At 43.8% G+C, this 20,210-nt stretch overlaps 2 protein-coding genes across 7 annotated transcripts in view; one reads left to right on the top strand and one right to left on the bottom strand.

Annotated features, from left to right (window-relative positions):
* The first annotated feature begins 2,907 nt into the window (after positions 1-2,907).
* On the top strand, positions 2,908-3,803 carry LOC116482609 (CBY1-interacting BAR domain-containing protein 1). The gene is given in 2 exon segments (XM_032176233.3): positions 2,908-3,319; positions 3,322-3,803. Coding segments are annotated over 2 exon segments (864 nt in total). The 5' UTR covers positions 2,908-2,937.
* An 8,314-nt stretch (positions 3,804-12,117) lies between these two features.
* The window catches only part of EXD1 (exonuclease 3'-5' domain containing 1), a 44,285-nt gene continuing 36,192 nt past the window's right edge, over positions 12,118-20,210 (bottom strand). For 4 of the 6 annotated variants that reach the window (XM_058427885.1, XM_058427887.1, XM_058427888.1 and 1 more), the window contains one exon: positions 12,830-13,992. In XM_058427885.1, the coding sequence (XP_058283868.1) occupies positions 13,330-13,992 (663 nt within the window). In that variant the 3' untranslated portion in view covers positions 12,830-13,329. Of the gene's footprint in view, positions 13,993-20,210 lie in introns of all 6 variants that reach the window. The other 2 variants (XM_032176231.2, XM_058427886.1) reach the window with 1 other exon arrangement.

Here is a 20,210-nt window from a genome sequence, read left to right as displayed (position 1 = left end):
GCAGTGAGCCGAGATTGCACCACTGCACTCCAGCCTGGGCGACAGAGCAAGACTCCGTCTCGAAAAATAAGATAAAATAAAATAAAAAACAGTACGCCTAATGTTAGTGAGAATGTGGCATATTAGGTACTCTCATACACTGCTGTTGGGTATGTAAATCAGTAAACAGTTTGGCAGAAGGCAGCAAAGTTAAATGTATACATACGTAACAAATCCACTCCTGGAGAAATTCATGCATGTTTACACCAGGATACATATATAAGAAACCTCATAGCAACACTGTTTGCAATAACTAAACAAAGGGAACATCAATAGTGGTGGTAAGTGGTGGTAAAATGCACCCTCTTTCCTTTTTTTTTGAGACGGAGTCTCACTATGTCACTCAGGCTGGAGTGCAGTGGTGCAAAATCAGCTCACTGCAACCTCTGCCTCCTGGGTTCTAGTGATTCTCCTGCCTCAGCCTCATGAGTGCCTGGGATTACAGACATGTGCCACCACGGCTGGCTAATTTTTGTATTTTTAGTGGAGACAGGTTTCCCCATGTTCGCCAGGCTGGTCTTGAACTCCTGACCTCGGGATCCACCCATCTCAGCCTCCCAAAGTGCTGGGATTACAGGCGTGAGCCACCCTGCCTGGCCATATAATGTTTTATTTCTTGAACTGGATGTTCACTTTGGATTTTTCCGTAAACAGGACATTTTCATTTAGTTAACTTCTAAGTATATTTCACAATAAAAAAGTTTTTAAAATTTCCTGGCATTCCTCTCTTGTTCCTCTAAGTCTTCCTTGAAAGTTTCCAGTTACCACTCTCACCTGGAAATCACTACAAATTAGTTTCGTAATTGAGATTTCACACGATGCTAGATCAAAATGCTTTACCGATAGCCCAATTCTGAATATCTAACACTTCTCTTCTTCTCTCATTCCTGGAATTCTTAATCCAAAAATCCCCCAGAAAACCACTCATACCAATCTGACAAGGTCAACTATTTATAATTCATCACTGCTGTTGATTAGTCAGAATTCCTTCATCCTTTAGAGGCATACACATTTTTTCTTTTTAAATATTTATTTATTTTATTTAATTTTGAGATTAGAATCGCACTGTGGTGATTTCCAGAAACATTTTCTGAAATTCATGTATTCTTTCCTCATTCTTCCTGAATTCCTATTATTTATTCAGCACCTACAACATAAATCAGGGGGGCGGGGGGCGTAGGAATATCACAATGACACATCGTTGATATTTATAAAAATAACGGTAAATGAAAGATTTAATCTATGTCATACAATGAGAAACACAACTGATGGATGATACTTTGATTTCCCTGTTGTTTTTTAAACATTAGCAACGAGTCATACAATATTACTGGTATTTGCATTTCATCATCACCAGGCCTAATTTTTTTCTAACCGAAGGGAGGCTTTCAATATACAGTCAGCTTTTCATTCATCTGCCTGACCAAAATCTAATCCTCTGACATCTAATTCTTTCTTGGTTGTCAAGTTTCTTCTAATCTCATTTATAGGATATCACTCCAAACACCACTTCCTTTCCTACACTTATAACTCACTACTATACCATGTTCCAAAATATTATTGTAAGTTTTTTACCTCTAATTACAATGCACCTCTGAAAAGAGGGCTTTTCTCATTCCTCCAGGCATTATGTGGACAGCAGGACACAGATAAGACAACATAAATTCATGCAACATGATTTCTTGTCCCTGGAGAAATCACAGATGATTGCAGTAAGCACTACAGGTGTCCTCTTATGACATATATCTTCCTCAAAAATTATGTGGTATACCCCTGTATTTGTCAGACTCTAACCAGGAAAACAGGAAGCATTCTAAGTATTGGAAACAGAGGAAATTTAGTACAGGAAATAAATTGCATGGCTGATGGAGGAGATGAGAAGGTGAGGCAGTCTAGAGATTATCAACAGCGGGAAGACACTACTGTACCTTAGCTGAAGGAACGAAGCAAAGAAGTGGTATTACTAGGGCCTAGGAGCCAGAATGACCTTGTAGAAGCTGAAAGCATGGTAGGCCTGTCAGGCTGATAATGCTGCCATAGAGGAGATGTAGCCAGTGCTGGAAATACTGCCCAGGGCAGAATGAGGCAGGTACAATATCCTGGCGTCCTCCGGCTTCCCTCCTAGATTCCATCAGTGCTTTCCTTTAGCCAAATCCAGCTAAAAACCAACAGCAGCAGGAGAACAGGGCAAGGGCAAGAAATGAAGGGTTTGGGAAGAAAAGGAGATTTGAAGTCATGACACTCATCTCCAAGCAGTCAAAGGACTATCACTTGGGAGAGGGAATGGATTTATTCTCCATGTCACATCAAGAGATGGAAAAGTCGGCTGGGCATGGTGACTCACGCTTGCAATCCCAGCACTTTGGGAGGCCGAGGCAGGCAGATCAACGAGGTCAGGAGTTCGAGACCAGCCTGGCCAACATGGTAAAACCCCGTCTTTACTAAAAATACAAAAATTAGCCAGGTGTGGTGGTGGGCGCCTGTAATCCCAGCTACTCGGGAGCCTGAGGCAGGAGAATCACTTGAGCCCGGGAGGTGGAAGTTGCAGTGAGCCGACACCATGCCATTGCATTCCAGCCTGGGCAACAGAGCGAGACTCCGTTTCAAAAAAAAAAAAAAAAAGGCATAGAAAGATGTGAGTGGTAGAATCTAGGTAGTGGGTATGTGGGTGCTCACTGTGTAATCTTTTGACTTTATTGTATATTTTAAATGTCCAAAAAAAAAAAGAGTTAGAAAAACACCATCAAAGGCAGCAAGACACCTAGGACCACAAAGTGGGATCATCTGTTCACAGGTGCATTTGTTATCTATCACTGGGTAACAAATCACCCGAAATTTAGCAGCTTAAAGCAGCAAATACGGGGCCCCCGCAAGGTCCCCTGCCGTGAGCGAGGCAGCATGATGAGGTGCACCCTGGAAAACCGGAACGCTCAAACAAAACAACTGCAAACAGCTGTCTCAAATGTGGAGAAGCATTTTGGAGAACTGTGCCAAATATTTGCTGGCTATGTGCGGAAAACTGCCAGGCTGAGAGACAAAGCAGACCTCCTGGTGAATGAAATCAACGCGTATGCTGCTACAGAGACCCCACATTTAAAGCTGGGCCTGATGAACTTTGCTGATGAGTTTGCCAAACTTCAGGATTATCGACAAGCAGAGGTTGAAAGACTTGAAGCCAAAGTAGTTGAACCTTTGAAAGCTTATGGGACCATTGTGAAAATGAAACGGGATGATCTCGAAGCAACATTCACAGCAAGGAATCGAGAAGGTAAGCAATTAACTCAGAAAGAACACGTCAGCGAAACCCATCTGATCGACATGTTATTTCACAGGCAGAAAAGGAATTACAGAGAACCACAGTGGATGCTAGCCGAACAAGTCGTCATCTGGAGGAAACTATTAACAACTTTGAAAGGCAGAAAATGAAGGATATAAAGACTATATTTTCTGAATTTATCACAATCGAAATGTTATTTCACGGCAAAGCTTTAGAGGTCTACACTGCTGCCTACTGGACTATACAAAACATTGATGAAGATGAAGATTTAGAGGTTTTCCGAAATTCTCTGTATGCACCAGATTATTCATCTCGTTTAGATATTGTAAAAGCAAATTCAAAGTCACCTCTTCAGAGATCACTGTCAGCTAAGTGTGTATCTGGAACAGGACAGGTATCCACTTGTCGACTAAGAAAGGATCAACAAACAGAAGATGATGAGGATGAAGAGTTAGATGTTACAGAAGAAGAAAATTTTCTTGAGTAAACTACACATTTCCATTTTCATCATAAATGTACATAAAATCCACAATGACTAAATTGTAGAACTTTATACTCACTTTGATATGTTAAGCCTCAAAGTGAAGTCCAACTGGAAACAAAAATATTTAGAGGAAACTTATGCTGACCAAAAATGAAGGCTTTAAAAAATATTGCAAACCAGTCATTTCAGCATCCTGCCTAGTGTTACATGATTTTTGTGTAAGTGCCTTTTTTTAAAGACGGTGTATTTTAAAATATTTCATATTAATGTACTATATCTACTTGAAGTTCCAATAGTACATTATGACAGAAACAAAAAGATCTAAGAATTCTGCTTGGCTTTTTGGTTAAGACTCCATGCTTTCATTGCCAGAAAAGGGTCTTATGTAGTCATTCTGATTACATGTAATTCTATTCCATGAAGCCTTAAGAAAAAAAATTTTTTTTAACTTTCCCTAAAACTTTATCATTTGATAAGTAAATTTACTTTTCAAGAAGAGTATAATCAAAGAGTAAGGATAATGTGACACTAAGATATCAATGTTTTATGAATACACATAAGGCATAAATTTCAGCTGTAAAAAAGCCACATTCAATCTGACTCTGGTTTTAAAACAAAACTGCTGTCATAATTATACATGATACTGCAACTTTTGGAAGGCTAATTTGGTGGAATGTTGCCTCATCATAGAACACTATAGACCATTAAAATTCTATAAAAATTTTACCAAGCTACCATATAGTTAATAAAAGGGTATACAGTCACTTTTATTTCTGAAAATATAAAACATGGAGCCTTTCAGTGTATCTGATGCTTCTCTTTTGGTAAGGAATTATACTTTTATTTCATGGATCCCAGGCAGACATATAAAACTTACAGAATTTATAAAATCATTTGGGATAATTGGAAAATGCAATTATTCATAACAGAAAAATAAAGACTTTCTAGAAAGCAAAAAAAAAAAAAAAAAAAAAAAAGCAGCAAATACTTTTTATCTCCCAGTTTCTGGAGGGGCAGGAATGCAGGATCAGCTGAGCTGTGTGATTCTGGTTCACGGTCTCTTATAAGTTTGTGGTCAAGCTATAGGCTGGACTGTAGACACCTGAAGGCTTGACTGGGGAGGATCTACTGGAGAGGAACGACCACTGTTTGGTTGTGGGAGATGAAGACATAGTCCCTCACAGACTGTCGGCTGGAGTCCTTGGTTCTTTGTCGGGCCAAATCGTCCCAAGAGTATTCTCCCAACATGGCAACCAGAGCAAGTGATCTGACAGAGAGAGTGCACCCAAAATGGAAGCCATAGTATTAGGCCTTTTAGAAACAAGGAAAGTATATACCAAGATTCTGGGAAGATGGCAGGGTGGCATACTTTCTAGATCTTCTCAAATCCCCACATAAAAACAGAGTAATTAGAGGGCAAAACTCCAAACCCATGAACAATATTTACAACATACTGGGTGACGAAGTAACCCATAAACCTGAAATTGCAAAGAGGTGGGGACAACCCAAGAGATAATGACATCCATGTGGGAAAAACAGTAGAGGAAAGCAATAGGGTATCTGACAGACCTAAGAAGAAAATTGGTATTCACTAGAGAGTGCTAAGGGCCAATTTGAGAACAACAGCTGAAACCAAAAGGGGTTTTTTCACTCCAATAGCAATTGCATGTAAGGATCCCACAGTCTGAAGGTATACCCAGGCTTGAACAGTCTAGACCCTATAAACTGTGTATAATAACCAACCATGGATCCCTTCCAGGACAAGTTCACACACTGGGGAGAAACTTCTAGAGATGGAACAAAAACTGAGCAGGGTAGGGAAAACAGAAAGGAAAGAGAGATAAAAGTACTAGGGAAGAAGACAAAGCCAAGAAATCTCAGAAAGCAAACCACAGTGATTTTAACACTACACAAAAACACAAAATAGGAAGCTCTGTGAAGTTAAAAAATTAATTGAGCCTAGCCTGATGCGGTGGCTCACACCTGTAATGCCAGCACTTTGGGGAGCCAAGGCAGGAAAACTGATTGAAGCCAGGAGTTCTAGACCGCCTGGACAACATAGTGGGAACCTGTCTCCCCCCCGCCAAAATTTTTTTTTTTGAGACGAAGTCTAATTCTTTCACCCAGGCTGGAGTGCAGTGGTGTGATCTCAGCTCACTGCAAGCTCCACCTCCCGGGTTCATGCCATTCTCCTGCCTCAGCCTCTCCGAGTAGCTGGGACTACAGGCGCCCGCCACCACGCCCGGCTAATTTTTTGCATTTTTAGTAGAGACGGGGTTTCACCGTGGTCTCGATCTCCTAACCTCATGATCCGCCCGCCTCGGCCTCCCAAAGTGCTGGGATTACAAGCGTGAGCCACCGCGCCCGGCCATTTATGTATTTATTTATTCATTTATTTTTGAGATGGAGTCTCGCTCTGTCCCCCAGGCTGGAGTACAGTGGCACGATCTCAGCCCACTGCAAGCTCCACCTCCCAGGTTCACACCATTCTCCTATCTCAGCCTCCTGAGTAGCTGGGACTACAGGCGCCCGCCACCACACCTGGCTAATTTTTTGTATTTTTAGTAGAGATGGGATTTCACCGTGTTAGCCAGGATGGTCTCGATCTCCTGACCTCGTGATCTGCCCTCCTCGGCCTCCCAAAGTGCTAGGATTACAGGCATGAGCCACTGCACCCAGCCAATTTTTTAATTTTTAAATTTTGGATTCAGGGGGGTACATGTATAGGTTTGTTACCTGTTATATTACATAATGGTGAGGTTTGGGCTTCTATTGTACCCAACAAGTAATTTTTTTAACCCTTCTTCTCCCCTTTTGGAGGTCCCAGTGTCTATTATTTCCATCCTTATGTCCATGTGTACCTGCTGTTTAGCTCCCATTTTGAGTGAGAACATACAGTATTTGATTTTCTGTTATCTGAGTTATTTCACTTCGGAACAATGGCCTCCAGCTCCATGCATGTTGCTCCAAAGGACATTATTTCATTCAGAAAAAGAGCAAAACAAAATCGTATGTATTAAAAGCGGATGGTTCTAGGGAACAGGACTGTGGTTAGAAAAGGAGGAGCCAAGGGAACATCTACTTTCATTAATAAGCCGTTCTGTACCGTTTTTCTTTGTTTCTTTCTTTTTTTTTTTTTTTTGAGACAACGGAGTCTCGCTCTGTTGCCCAGGCTGGAGTGCAGTTGTACGATCTCGGCTCACTGCAAGCTCTGCCTCCGGGGTTCAAGCGATTCTTCTGCCTCAGCCTCCTGATTAGCTGGGACTGCAGGCACCCGCCACCACACCCAGCTAAGTTTTTGTATTTTTAGTAGAGAAGGAGTTTCGCCATGTCAGTCAGGCTGGTCTTGATCTCCTGACCTCAGGTGATCTGTCCACATCAGCCTCCCAAAGTGCTGGGATTACAGGCATGAGCCACTGCACTCAGCCTCTGTTTCTTTTATAATCATGCGAATGTATTACTGCTTCCTTTAAAATTATGTTTGAATTTTATCCAACTATAAGAGCAACACATATCTGCTCCTTCTGTTCATTGACATCATTTAACAAAAATATTGTAACCCTAATGATTATTTTCCTGACACCCACTAGACCAGCAGCTTCCAAATGTTTTTTTTTTTTTTTTTTTTTTTTTTTTTTTTTTTTTTTTGAGACGGAGTCTCGCTCTGTCGCCCAGGCTGGAGTGCAGTGGCGCAATCTCGGCTCACTGCAAGCTCCGCCTCCCGGGTTCACGCCATTCTCCTGCCTCAGCCTCTCCGAGTAGCTGGGACTACAGGCGCCCGCCACCACGCCCGGCTAATTTTTTGTATTTTTAGTAGAGACGGGGTTTCACCGTGGTCTCGATCTCCTGACCTCGTGATCCGCCCGCCTCGGCCTCCCAAAGTGCTGGGATTACAAGCGTGAGCCACCGCGCCCGGCCCCAAATGTTTTAAAGTTAATTTTCTGAGGCATAATTTACATACAATAAAAAGCACCAATTAAAGTATATTGTTCAATGAGTTTCAACAAATGTATACATCAGTGTAACTACCAGCATAATCAAGACATAGAACATTCATATCACCTGAGAAGGTTCCCATGTCCCCTTGTTACCGGAAAGGGGTCCCAATAGAGACACCAAGAAAGGGTTCTTGGACTTCGTGCAAAAAGGAATTTGGGGCGACTCCATACAGTAAAGTGAAAGCAAGTTTATTAAGAAAGTAAAGGAAGGCCGGGCGTGGTGGCTCACGCCTGTAATCCCAGCACTTTGGGAGGCCGAGGTGGGCGGATCACGAGGTCAGGAGATCGAGACCATCCTGGCTAACACGGTGAAACCCCGTTTCTACTAAAAATACAAAAATTAGCTGGGTGTGGTGGCAGGCATCTGTAATTCCAGTTACTTGGGAGGCTGTGGCAGTAGAATGGCATGAACCCGGGAGGCGGAGCTTGCAGTGAGCCGAGATCGCACCACTACACTCCAGCTCCAGCAACAGAGAGAGACTGTGTCTCAAAAAAGAAAAAAAAAAAGAAAGTAAAGGTATAAAAGAATGGCTACTCCACAGGCAGAGCAGCCCTGAGGGCTGCTGGCTACTTTTATAGTTGTTAATTATATGTATTATCCTTTTTATATATTTCAAGATGTTATTTTAAAATATTTTGTTGATGAATTTGGAGCCGGGTGCGGTGGTTCATGCGTGTAATCTCCGCACTTTGGGAGGCTGAGGCAGTTGGATCACTTGAGCCCAGGAGTTTGAGACCAGCCTGGGCAACATGGCAAAACCGTGTCTCTACAAAAAAATAGAAAAATTAGCTGGGCGTGGTGGCGGGCACCTGTAGTCCTAGCTACTCAGGAGGATGATATGGGAAGATCACCCGAGCACAGGGAGGTCGAGACTGTAGTAAGCTGTGATCACACCACTGCACTCCATCGCGACAAAGTGAGACCCAATCTCAAAAGAAAAAAAAAATGCATCTATGTTAATGAGGGATATTGGTCTATAGTTATCTTGCAATGTTGTTGTCTGGTTTTGATATCTGGGTAATGCTGGCGTCATAAACTCAGTCAGAAAATGCATCCCCTTTGTTTATTTCCTGGAAGGATTAGTATTTTTTGGTAATTTTTTGTTAAAAAAAAAAGTAATTTCTTTTTGAAACGGGGTCTCGCTCTGCCTCCCATGCTGGAGTGCAGTGGCACCATCTTGGCTCACAACAATCTCCGCTTCCTGGGCTCAAGTGATCCTCCTGCCTCAGCCTCTGGAGTAGCTGGGACCATAGGTGCGTGCCACCACACTCAGCTAATTTTTTTATATTTTTGGTGGAGGTGGGGTTTTGCCATGTTGCCCAACTGGTGTCGAACTGCTGAGCTCAAGCAATCTGCCCGACTTGGCCTCCAAAAATGCTGGGATTACAGGCAAGAGGCACCACGCCCAGCCAGGATTGGTATTATTTGTCTTAAATGTGTAATAGAAATTCACTGGTGAGGCCGGGCGTGGTGGCTCACGCTTGTAATCCCAGCACTTTGGGAGGCCGAGGCGGGCGGATCACGAGGTCGACAGATCGAGACCACGGTGAAACCCCGTCTCTACTGAAAATACAAAAAAATTAGCCGGGCGTGGTGGCGGGCGCCTGTAGTCCCAGCTACTCGGAGAGGCTGAGGCAGGAGAATGGCGTGAACCTGGGAGGCGGAGCTTGCAGTGAGCCGAGATTGCGCCACTGCACTCCAGCCTGGGCGACAGAGCAAGACTCCATCTCAAAAAACAACAACAACAACAACAACAACAACAAAAATGCCAGGAAGGATTGTATAAAGTAGGGTTGTAGTTTTTTTCTCTTATTTTCTAAATTTTCTGTAAGCTATTTGTGTTACTTTTAAAATAAATAGCCTTTTGACAAATTACCTGGCTGACTCATAGGGAGTCAGTTGCACCCAGGCACCCTAGTTTACCCCAGGCCTCATCTCGGCTTGCTGCTGGGGCATGCCTTGTCTCAAAATGATAAGATGCCTATAGGGAATTAAAGTTCTATTGTGCCATAATTTATCAAGCTCTTAGACAGACAGGGGCAAAGCCGCTGCAGTGACTTTTCATACTATAGTTGAAAGAACGCTGAATGGAACAAGAAGCCAAGAAACACTGGTTCCGTTTTCAGTGCTGCATTTTTGTCCAGGGTGGTCATTTAACCTCCTTTCCTTATTCCAATAGTAAAAGGGTCAGATTACTTGTGAGTCTCTAATTATAGGTTATGTATAGAAAAGTCAGCCGAGTAGAGGAGATATAGAAAATTAGTGGTAGACTAGAGCAAGACTCCAAGAGTTTGGGAAGCATGGTTTATGACCTCTCAGACCAGGAAAATACAGAGTAAGTAAAGAACTCAACCATGGTTGGAGACAAATATGCAGGATTTCCCAAAATGTAGACAAGAAATCTGGGTAATGGCGCACAGCACTAGCAACCGGTCTTGCATTAACAGGAATTTTTTTAGACTTTATCTAGCAAAGAACAGAAATTCATCATAAGGTGTAACCGCACACGTAGAATTTAGGTAGGCACTGCAGGCTAGAATTAAGACGTAGAGAAAAATGCTGTTTCAGGTATAGATGAGTGTTTCACTTGAGAGAATACTGTAATGAAGCCCCAACGGCTCATTTAGTTTGGGGAGTCAGTAGTTATCAAACACACTGTCAAGTAGAACTTTTTTTTTCTGAGATGTCATCTCGCTCTGTCGCCCAGGCTGGAGTCCAGTGGTGCAATGTTGGCTCACTGCAACCTCCGCCTCCCAGGTTCAAGCGATTCTCCTGCCTCCACCTCCTGAATAGCTGGGACTACAGGTGCGCGCCACCACGCTCGGCTAATTTTTTTTTTTTTTTAGATGGAGTTTCGCTCTTGTCACCCAGACTGGAGTGCAGTGGCATGATCTTGGCTCACTGCAACCTCCGCCTCCCTGGTTCAAATGATTCTCTCACCTCAGTTTCCCAAGTAGTTGGGATTACAGGCACCTGCCAGCATACCTGGCTAATTTTTGTATTTTTAGTAGACAGAGGGTTTCACCATATTGGCCAGGCTGGTCTCAAAGTCCTGACCTCAACTGATCCACCTGCCTCGGCCTCCCAAAGTGCTGGGATTACAGATGTGAGCCACTGCACCTGGCTTTTTTTTTTTTTTTTTTTTCAACAGAGTCTTACTCTGTTGCCCAGGCTGGAGTGCAGTGGTGCGATGTCAGCTCATTGCAACCTCCACCTCTCAGGTTCAAGTGATTCTCCTGCCTCAGCCTCCCAAGTAACTGGGATTACTTGTGTGCTATCACGCCTGACTAATTTTTGTATTTTTTGTAGAGACAGAGTTTCACCACGTTGGCCAGGCTGGTCTCCAACAGCTGACCTCAGGTGATTGGCCTGCCTCAGCCTCCCAAAGTGCTGGGATTACAGGCATTAGCCACCTTACCCGGCAGAAAAATCTTTTTTTTTTTTTTTTGAGATGGAGTCTCGTTCTGTCACCCAGGCTGGAGTGCAGTAAGCGTGATCTCGGCTCACTGCAACCTCTGCCTCCCGGGTTCAAGCGATTCTCCTGCCTTAGCCTCCCAAGTAGCTGGAATTACAGGCAGGTGCCACTACGTCCAGCTAATTTTTGTATTTTTAGTAGAGACAGGGTTTCACCGTCTTAGCCAGGCTGGTCTCAAACTCCTGACCTTGTGATCCACCTGCCTCGGCCTCCCAAAGTGCTGGGATTACAGGCGTGAGCCACCGCACCCAGCCTGAGGGGTACTACCTTGTACTTTCTTTTCTTTTAATTTTTTTTTTTTACATTGTACTTTATAGCATGTATGTATATATGTTATGAGTAGTAAGTGAATGGTCTTGCGGATCACCTGAGGTCAGGAGTTCAAGACCAGCAACTGAATGGTTCCATAAGAAGCTAAATGAAGTTCAAGAATTTTACAGGAATCCATGCCTTTTGCAGAGTAAACCTAGATTGACCATATTCTGGGCTCAATCTGAAGATGCATTCACCGAAGATGAACCAGTAACTACTTTGGCCCCAAGCGACTTTCTAAACTAAGTATAAGGTGAGACAAGGCAACTGCAGGGCTGAGCCGACTGCCTCAGGCCTGCCTTAATCTTAACCTCAGACTAGATCTGGGCTCTGGAGTTCGGAAAGGCAAAACAATTCTTTCAGTGGCAGTCAGAATCAACTAGTGCAGACAAGGATGTCCCTGATCTTAGATTGTTCCTAAGAGCAAAAAGAATAACAGAGTCGAATCACAGATTTAGAAACTGGACTCTGGACCTAGAAATCCAGACATTTCTTTCCATCCTGACCCAATTAAGAAAAGTGAGAGATTTTTTTTTTTAAGTAGAGTATGACAAAACAGGTTTATTGGTTATTTTACACAAAAGAATGTTAGCAATTTGCAAGCATTCAATATTTTAAAAGGCTCAATACAAGCTGCCTTCCTTTCACCCTAAGAAAGTATACTAACTCTGGGCAAATGGAATGGAGTCAGACTTCAAGTTTATATAACAGACAGACTAAAAAGAAACCCAGGGTCCCTGCTTTGTTAGGAAAATGGACAAAACTAGCTAAAAGTAAAGGAAATAAAAACAATTAAAATAAAGATATTGGCTGGGCACGGTGGCTCACCTGTAATCCCAGCATTTTGGAAGGCCAAGGCGGGTGGACCACAAGGTCAGTCAGGAGTTCGAGACCAGCCTGACGAACATGGTGAAACCCCATCTCTACTAAAAATACAAAAATTAACCGGTCGTGGTGGCAGGCACCTGTAATCCCAGCTACTCGGGAGGCTGAGGCAGGAGAATCTCTTGAACCCGGGAGGCGGAGGTTGCAGTGAGCAGAGATCACACCACTGCACTCCAGCCTGGGTGACAGAGTGAGACTCCATCAAAAAAACAAAAAACAAATAAAACAAAAATTAAATTATTGATTCCTATAACATTATTTGCCTAAGAGACAGATAAAACATTCAACATTCAAACATAAAGTTAACATTATATTTTAAAAAGGAAAAAAGTGGTTACTCTGGGCACACTGCCTATGGTGTAGCCCTGCTCCACAAGGAACGGTAAAAAAAAAAATATAAAACAAATAAATAAATAAATAGGAAAAAAATACTGGTAAAGTTATCAGGTACCAATTTTTAAAATAAATCGTTAATAGTTTTACCAGCTCTTTTCAAAGGAATCCAAAAGTCAAGAAGCAAAACAAAATTTGAAAATGATGGAGCCTTCCTGATACTAAGCCCAAGATTTTTCCTTTCTTCAAATCCTCTAAACCCAAATTATGAGAAATAACGCACTCTGGTCACTGAGGACATTTCTACACAGTGACATAATCAGAAATTATACTTCTTCCATTATTTAACTTATTCATTCTTATTCTCTGCATACCAGGAACACAGGAGTAAGCAAGAGGATATAATTTTTCCCTGTGACAGAAGCATTACTGCATTTACAACATGAGAAACCTGGGCACTGTGGAAGGCCCTGATGGCAAAGGAAATAAGCCACCTGCATGGCCTTAAGAACAAACTGCACATCTCTAGGGCAGATTTAGAAAAGGATTTATCCAGGAATCGATCTTCTCCAAGGCTGGACGGGGAGGGAGTGTGGAAACCACGGCCTTTCTGATAGGATAAAAAGTGTCACTTGGAGACACTCTGGTTTCCTGAGGAAAGGAAGACATTGAAACAGCCTGTTTTGTGCATTTTAAATCTTCCTTGTTTTCCACTATCAATAACTGTTCTATCTCCTCTTTCAAAGATAAACTTGCCTGAAACTCATGTTTGGGTGTCATAAAGTGTTCTTTCTGAGTTATTCTCTGGTCCTCTGACCCCTTTGACTCGGTGCAAATGAGTTTGTTACTGGAATCCTCACTGGTTTCCCCTTCCTCTACGGGAGGTAGATGCTGAGGCTTTGTAGCTTGTTTATTCAAAGATTCTTCTTTCAGTAAATTCACTTCCCCGTAAAAGTCTTGAGATGTAAAACTTGGAGCTTTATCTATCCTAAAATTTTTACCAAATAAGAAGCCTTTGACTTTCTCCTCTTTCCCTGCTGTCTCTATCACTAATTTCTTTGGCTGTAGCACTGTCCTTATTAGGAGTCCCTGTGCATTCATCCTATATTCTCTTGCAGCTTTCTCCCTGCGCTGCTTCTGGAAGTCCTTGAGTTGAAGCAGTTCCTCTGGCAGCTCCATACATGTAGGCTACAAAGAGAAAGCGAACACAAGTTTATTATAACTAAACTTCTGAATATGGTACTTAAAATCACTTTTTTTTTTTTTTTTGAGACGGAGTCTCGCTCTGTCGCCCAGGCTGAAGTGCAGTGGCACGATCTCGGCTCACTGCAAGCTCTGCCTCCTGGGTTCAGGCCATTCTCCTGCCTCAGCCTCCCAAGTAGCTGGGACTACAGGCGCCTGCCACCACGCCTGGCTAATTTTTTTTATATTTTTAGTAGAGATGGGGTTTCACAGCGTTAGCCAGGATGGTCTCGATCTCCTGACCTCGTGATCCACCTGCCTCGGCCTCCCAAAGTGCTGGGATTACAGGCGTGAGCCACTGCACCCGGCCATGCCCAGGTAATTTTTGTATTTTTAGTAGAGATAGGGTTTCAGCATGTTAGCAAGGATGGTCTTGATCTCCTGACCTTGTGATCAGCCTGCCTTGGCCTCCCAAAGTGCTGGGATTACAGTCGTGAGCCATCGTGCCCGGCCTGAAATCACTTCTATTGTACCAAATGGTAATTGGTAAATGAGAGTCTATTCAATTGTGTTCACATAGCACCCTCTGGTGTCTTCAATTATAGTAGTATCATTTTTCTAGTAATTTCAATATTTTGAAAAGGCGGCCGGGCGCGGTGGCTCACACTTGTAATCCCAGCACTTTGGGAGGCCGAGGCAGGCGGATCACGAGGTCAGGAGATCGAGACCACGGTGAAACCCCGTCTCTATTAAAAAAATACAAAAAATTAGCCGGGCGTGGTGGTGGGCGCCTGTAGTCCCAGCTACTCGGAGAGGCTGAGGCAGGAGAATGGCGTGAACCCGGGAGGCGGAGCTTGCAGTGAGCCGAGATCGCGCCACTGCACTCCAGCCTGGGCGACAGAGCAAGACTCCGTCTCAAAAAAAAAAAAAAAAAAAAAAAAGAAAAGGCAATGAATCCATAGGGCTGTGTGTCTGTGTGTGTATGCATGTATGTATAAAGATTATACAGGAAAGGCCTTAGCTGCCTTAGCAGGTACATCTTCTTAGAGCAGTTTCTTGTGTTATCTCCCAAAGGTAGTCTGTCTACTCATGTATGATCATATACATATTTTTTTCATTGGATTACATTTTTATTTTCCTCCAAATTTTTATTTTGTCAACTCTTTCAGGTTTTGGGAAGGTTTTTTTTTTTTTATTTTTAGACAGGGTCTTGCTCTGTTGCGTTGGCTGGAGTGCAATGGTGTGATCATGGCTCACTATAACCTGTAACTCCTGGCCTTTAGTGATCCTCCTGCCTCAGCCTCCTGAGCAGCTGGAAGCACAGGTGCATGCCACCACACCTTGCTAATTTTTGTGGGTTTTTTTTTTTTTTTGAGACAGGGCCTTGATCTGTCACCCAGGCTGAAGTACAGTGGTGTGATCATGGCTTACTGCAATATCCACCTCCTGGGCTCAAGCAATCCTCCCATGCCGGCCTCCCCCACTCACAGAAGCTACAACTTCAGGTGTGTGCCACCATGCCTGGCTAATGTTTAATTTCTTTGTAGAGACAGGGTCTCACTATGCTGGCCAGGCTGGTCTTGAACTCCCGGGCTCAAGTGATCCTCCCACCTCAGCCTCCCAAAGTGCTGGGATTATAGGCATGAGCCACTGCACCCGGCCTCCGATTATATTTTTTAGCTGCTTATATGGATATCAAAAATCTAGTAATTTTTACATTTGTACCCAGGCACTTTATAAATTGTCTTTTTGTTTGTGGTAGTCTTTTTCAGTTGTTTCTCTTCAGTTTTTAGTTGTATAACTGGCAAGTCATAATTCTGATTCCTTTTTTCAATTTCCATAGCTCATATTTTATTTTCTAATTTCACTGGCTAATAGCTTCAAAAATGCTAAAATAGTGGTGATAGTCACAATTTTTGTACTGTTCCTGATATTAGTGTTCTCAAACAAATATGTGGGCTTCTCTCTTGAGATACTTTCCATATCCATGGGTTCTGCATCCATGGATTCAACCAATTGTAGATTGCAATAGTCAGGAAAAAGTGGCTCACGCCTATAATCCCAGCACTTTGGGAGGCTGAGGGGGGTGGATCACTTGAGGTCAGGATTTCCAGACCAGCCTGAACAACATGGCCAAACCCCAACTCTACTAAAAATATAAAAATTAGCTGAGCGCGGTAGCACATGCTTTTAATCCCAGCTACCCAGGAGGCTGAGGGAGGAGAATCACTTGAACTCAGGAGGCGGAGGTTGCAATGAGCCAAGATTGCACCACTGCACTCCAGCCTGGGTGACAGAGCAAGACTCTGTCTCCAAAAAAAAAAAAAAAAAGAAATCAGAAAAAAAAAGAATGGTTGCATTTGAAATGATGATGTACAAACTTTTTTCCATGTCATTATTCCCTAAACAATGCAATATAACAACTATTTACATAGCATTCACTATGTATTAGCTATTATAAGTAATCTAAGAATGATTTAAAGTATAGGGGAGGATATGATAGTGAAAAATGAAAAAATGCTGCTGCACATTTCTGTATAACCTATACATATCCTCCACTATACTTTAAATCATCCTTAAATTTCATATAAGGGACATACATTTCATCCATAGATTTCTTTTTTTTTTTCTTTTTTTTTTTTTTGAGACGGAGTCTCGCTCTGCTGCCCAGGCTGGAGTGCAGTGGCGCAATCTCGGCTCACTGCAAGCTCCGTCTCCCAGGTTCACGCCATTCTCCTGCCTCAGCCTCTCCGAGTAGCTGGGACTACAGGCGCCCGCCACCACGCCCGGCTAATTTTTTGTATTTTTAGTAGAGACGGGGTTTCACCGTGGTCTCGATCTCCTGACCTCGTGATCCGCCCGCCTCGGCCTCCCAAAGTGCTGGGATTACAAGCGTGAGCCACCGCGCCCGGCTTTTTTTTCTTTTTTCTTTTTTTTTTTTAGGAGATGGAGTTTTGCTCTTGTCGCCCAGGCTGGAGTACAATGGTGCACTCTCGGCTCACTGCAACCTCCACCTCCTGGGTTCAAGCGATTCTTTTTTTTTTTTTTTTTGAGTAGCTGGGATTACAGGCATGCGCCACCATGCCCAGCTAATTTTGTATTTTTAGTAGAGACGGGGTTTTTCTATGTTGGTCAGGCTGGTATCGAACTCCTGGCCTCAGGTGATCCGCTTGCCTCGGCCTCCCAAAGTGCTGGGATTACAGGCGTGAGCCACCACACTCGGTCTGCTCAAGCAATTCTCCTGCCTCAGCCTCCCAAGTAGCTGGGATTACAGGCATGCACCACCATGCCCAGCTAAATTTTGTATTATTAGTAGAGACAGGGTTTCACCGTGTTGGCCAGGCTGGTCTTGAACTCCTGACCTCAGGTGAACCACCTGCCTTGGCCTCCCAAAGTGCTGGGATTACAGGCGTGAGCCAGCACACCGGTCTGTTCAAGTAATTCTCCTGCCTCAGCCTCCCAAGTAGCTGGGATTACGGGCATGCACCACCATGCCCAGCTAATTTTTGTATTATTAGTAGAGACGGTTTCACCATGTTGGCCAGGCTGGTCTTGAATTCCTGACCTCAGGTGAACCACCCACCGTGGCCTCCCAAAGTGCTGGGATTACAGGCGTAAGCCACCACGCCCGGCTCATCCATGCGTTTCATATAATCATCTATACATTTCACATAACGGACTTGAGCTTTATAGGTTTTGGTATCCATGGGGGGGGATCCTGGAACCAATCCCCCACAGATACTGAGAGATGACTGTATATGTTTTATTATATTAGAAAAGTTACCATCTATTCCAACTTTGACCAATAATGCATGTAGAATATTATAATTTTTTCAGCATTTATAAGATAATCATAAGACTTTCTTGGCTCTACTGAAATGTACGATTTTGTCACACTGAACCATGCTTGCAACTAGAATCCAATGACACATTAAAAATAATAACATATATAGGGTTCATATAAAAAACGCTAGTATTAGGCCGGGCACAGTGGCTCACGCCTTGTAATCCTAGCACTCTGGGAGGCTGAGGCGGGAGGATCACCTGAGGTCAGGAGTTCGAGACCAGCCTGACCAACATGGAGTAACCCCATCTCTACTAAAAATACAAAATTAGCCAGGCGTGATGGCGCATGCCTGTAATCCCAGCTAATCGCGAGGTTGAGGCAGGAGAATCGCTTGAACCCAGGAGGTGGAGGTTGTAGTGAGCTGGTATCACGTCACTTCACTCCAGCCTGGGCAACAAGAGCGAAACCCGTCTCAAAAAAAAAAAAAAAAAAAAAGCTAGTATTTTAAGATTTTATAACAATATTCATAAGTAAAATTGATTTATAACAGCAACTGGCAAACTTTTCCTGTAAAGAACAAAACAGCAAATATTTTAGGCTTTGTGAGCCACAGTCTCATATACTACTTCTACTACTTTTTTTTTTTTAACAATCCTTTAAAAATGTAAAAATTGTTCTTAGCTCATGAGCTGGAGAAAACAGTCTGCAGGCCAGATCTGGCCAGCGGGCTACAGTTTGCCAAATCCTGGTCTATAGTCTCCCTCCCCTCTTTTTCCTCCCTCTCCCTCCTCCTCCCCCTCCCCTTCTCCCCTCCACTCTCCTCCCCTCCCCTCCCCTTCCCTCTCATTTCTTTTCTTTTCTTTTCTTTTTCAGACAGAGTCTCTGCTGGTCACCCAGGCTGCAGTGCAGTGGCAGAATCTTGGCTCGCTGCAACCCCTACCTCCTGGGTTCAAACAATTCTCCTGCCTCAGCCTCCCAAGTAGCTGGGACTATACATGCCCGCCACCATGCCCAGCTAATTTTTGTATTTTTTGTAGAGCTGGGGTTTCACCACGTTTGCCAGGCTGATCTCAAACTCTTTTTTTTTTTTTTTTTTTTTTTTTGAGACGGAGTCTCGCTCTTTCACCCAGGCTGGAGTGCAGTGGCGCGATCTCGGCTCACTGCAAGCTCTCCACCTCCCGGGTTCACGCCATTCTCCTGCCTCAGCCTCTCCGAGTAGCTGGGACTACAGGCGCCCGCCACCACGCCCGGCTAATTTTTTTGTATTTTTAGTAGAGACGGGGTTTCACCGTGGTCTCGATCTCCTGACCTCGTGATCCGCCCGCCTCGGCCTCCCAAAGTGCTGGGATTACAAGCGTGAGCCACCGCGCCCGGCCTCAAACTCTTGACCTCAGGTGATCACCAGCCTCGGCCTCCCAAAGTGCTGGGATTACAGGTGTGAGACACCGTACCTGGCCCTGGCCCTTTTTTTTGAGACAGTCATTGTTAATATTCATAGTATGCTTCAAAAATGATTGAAATTCTCAGTTTAATAGTTTAAGCTTTTCCTTTTTTTTCTTTTCTTCTGTTTTTTTTTTTTTTTTTTGAGACAGAGTCTTGCTCTGTCACCCAGGCTGGAGTACAGTGGCGTGACCTCAGCTCACTGCAACCTCCACCTCCCGGGTTCAAGCTGTTCTCCTGCCTCAGCATCCTGAGTAGATGGGATTACAGGCATGTGCCACCACGCCTGGCTCATTTTTTGTATTTTTAGTAGAGATGGGGTTTCATCATGTTGGCCAGGCTGGTCTTGAACTCCTGACCTCAGGCCTATAGTTTTTTTATATCTCTCTGCTGCATAAGAATAAATATGGAGGCCAAGCATGGTGGCTTATGCCTGTAATCCCAGCACTTTGGGAGGCCAAGGCAGGCTAATCACCTAAGGTCAGAAGTTCAAGACCAGCCTGGCCAACATGGTAAAACCCCATCTCAACTAAAAATACAAAAATTAGCAGGGCATGGTGACAGGTGCCTGTAATCCCAGCTACTCGGGAGGCTGAGGCAGGAGAATTCCTTGAACCCAGGAGGCAGAGGCTACAGTGAGCTGAGATCATACCACTGCACTCCAGCCTGAGTGACAGAGCGAGACTCCATCTCAAAAAATAAAAATAGGCTGAGTGTGGTGGCTCATGCCTGTAATCCCAGCACTTTGGGAGGCCAAGGTGGGTGGATCACAAGGTCAGGAGTTTGAGACCAGCCTGGCCAACATGGTGAAACCCCATCTCTACTAAAAATACAAAAAATTAGCCAGGTGTGGTGGCACATGCCTGTAATCCCAGTTACTCAGGAGGCTGAGGCAGGAGAATTGCTGGAACCAGGAGGCAGAGTTTTCAGTGAGCTGAGATCACGTCATTGTACTCCAGCCTGGGTGACACAGTGAGACTCCGTCTCAAAAAAATAA

This window comes from Hylobates moloch, unplaced genomic scaffold, assembly GCF_009828535.3.
Source record: "Hylobates moloch isolate HMO894 unplaced genomic scaffold, HMol_V3 SCAFFOLD_14, whole genome shotgun sequence".
Lineage (NCBI taxonomy): Eukaryota > Metazoa > Chordata > Mammalia > Primates > Hylobatidae > Hylobates > Hylobates moloch.
Note: the sequence above shows the minus strand (reverse complement) of the source record. Positions and strands in the feature narration are given on the sequence as shown.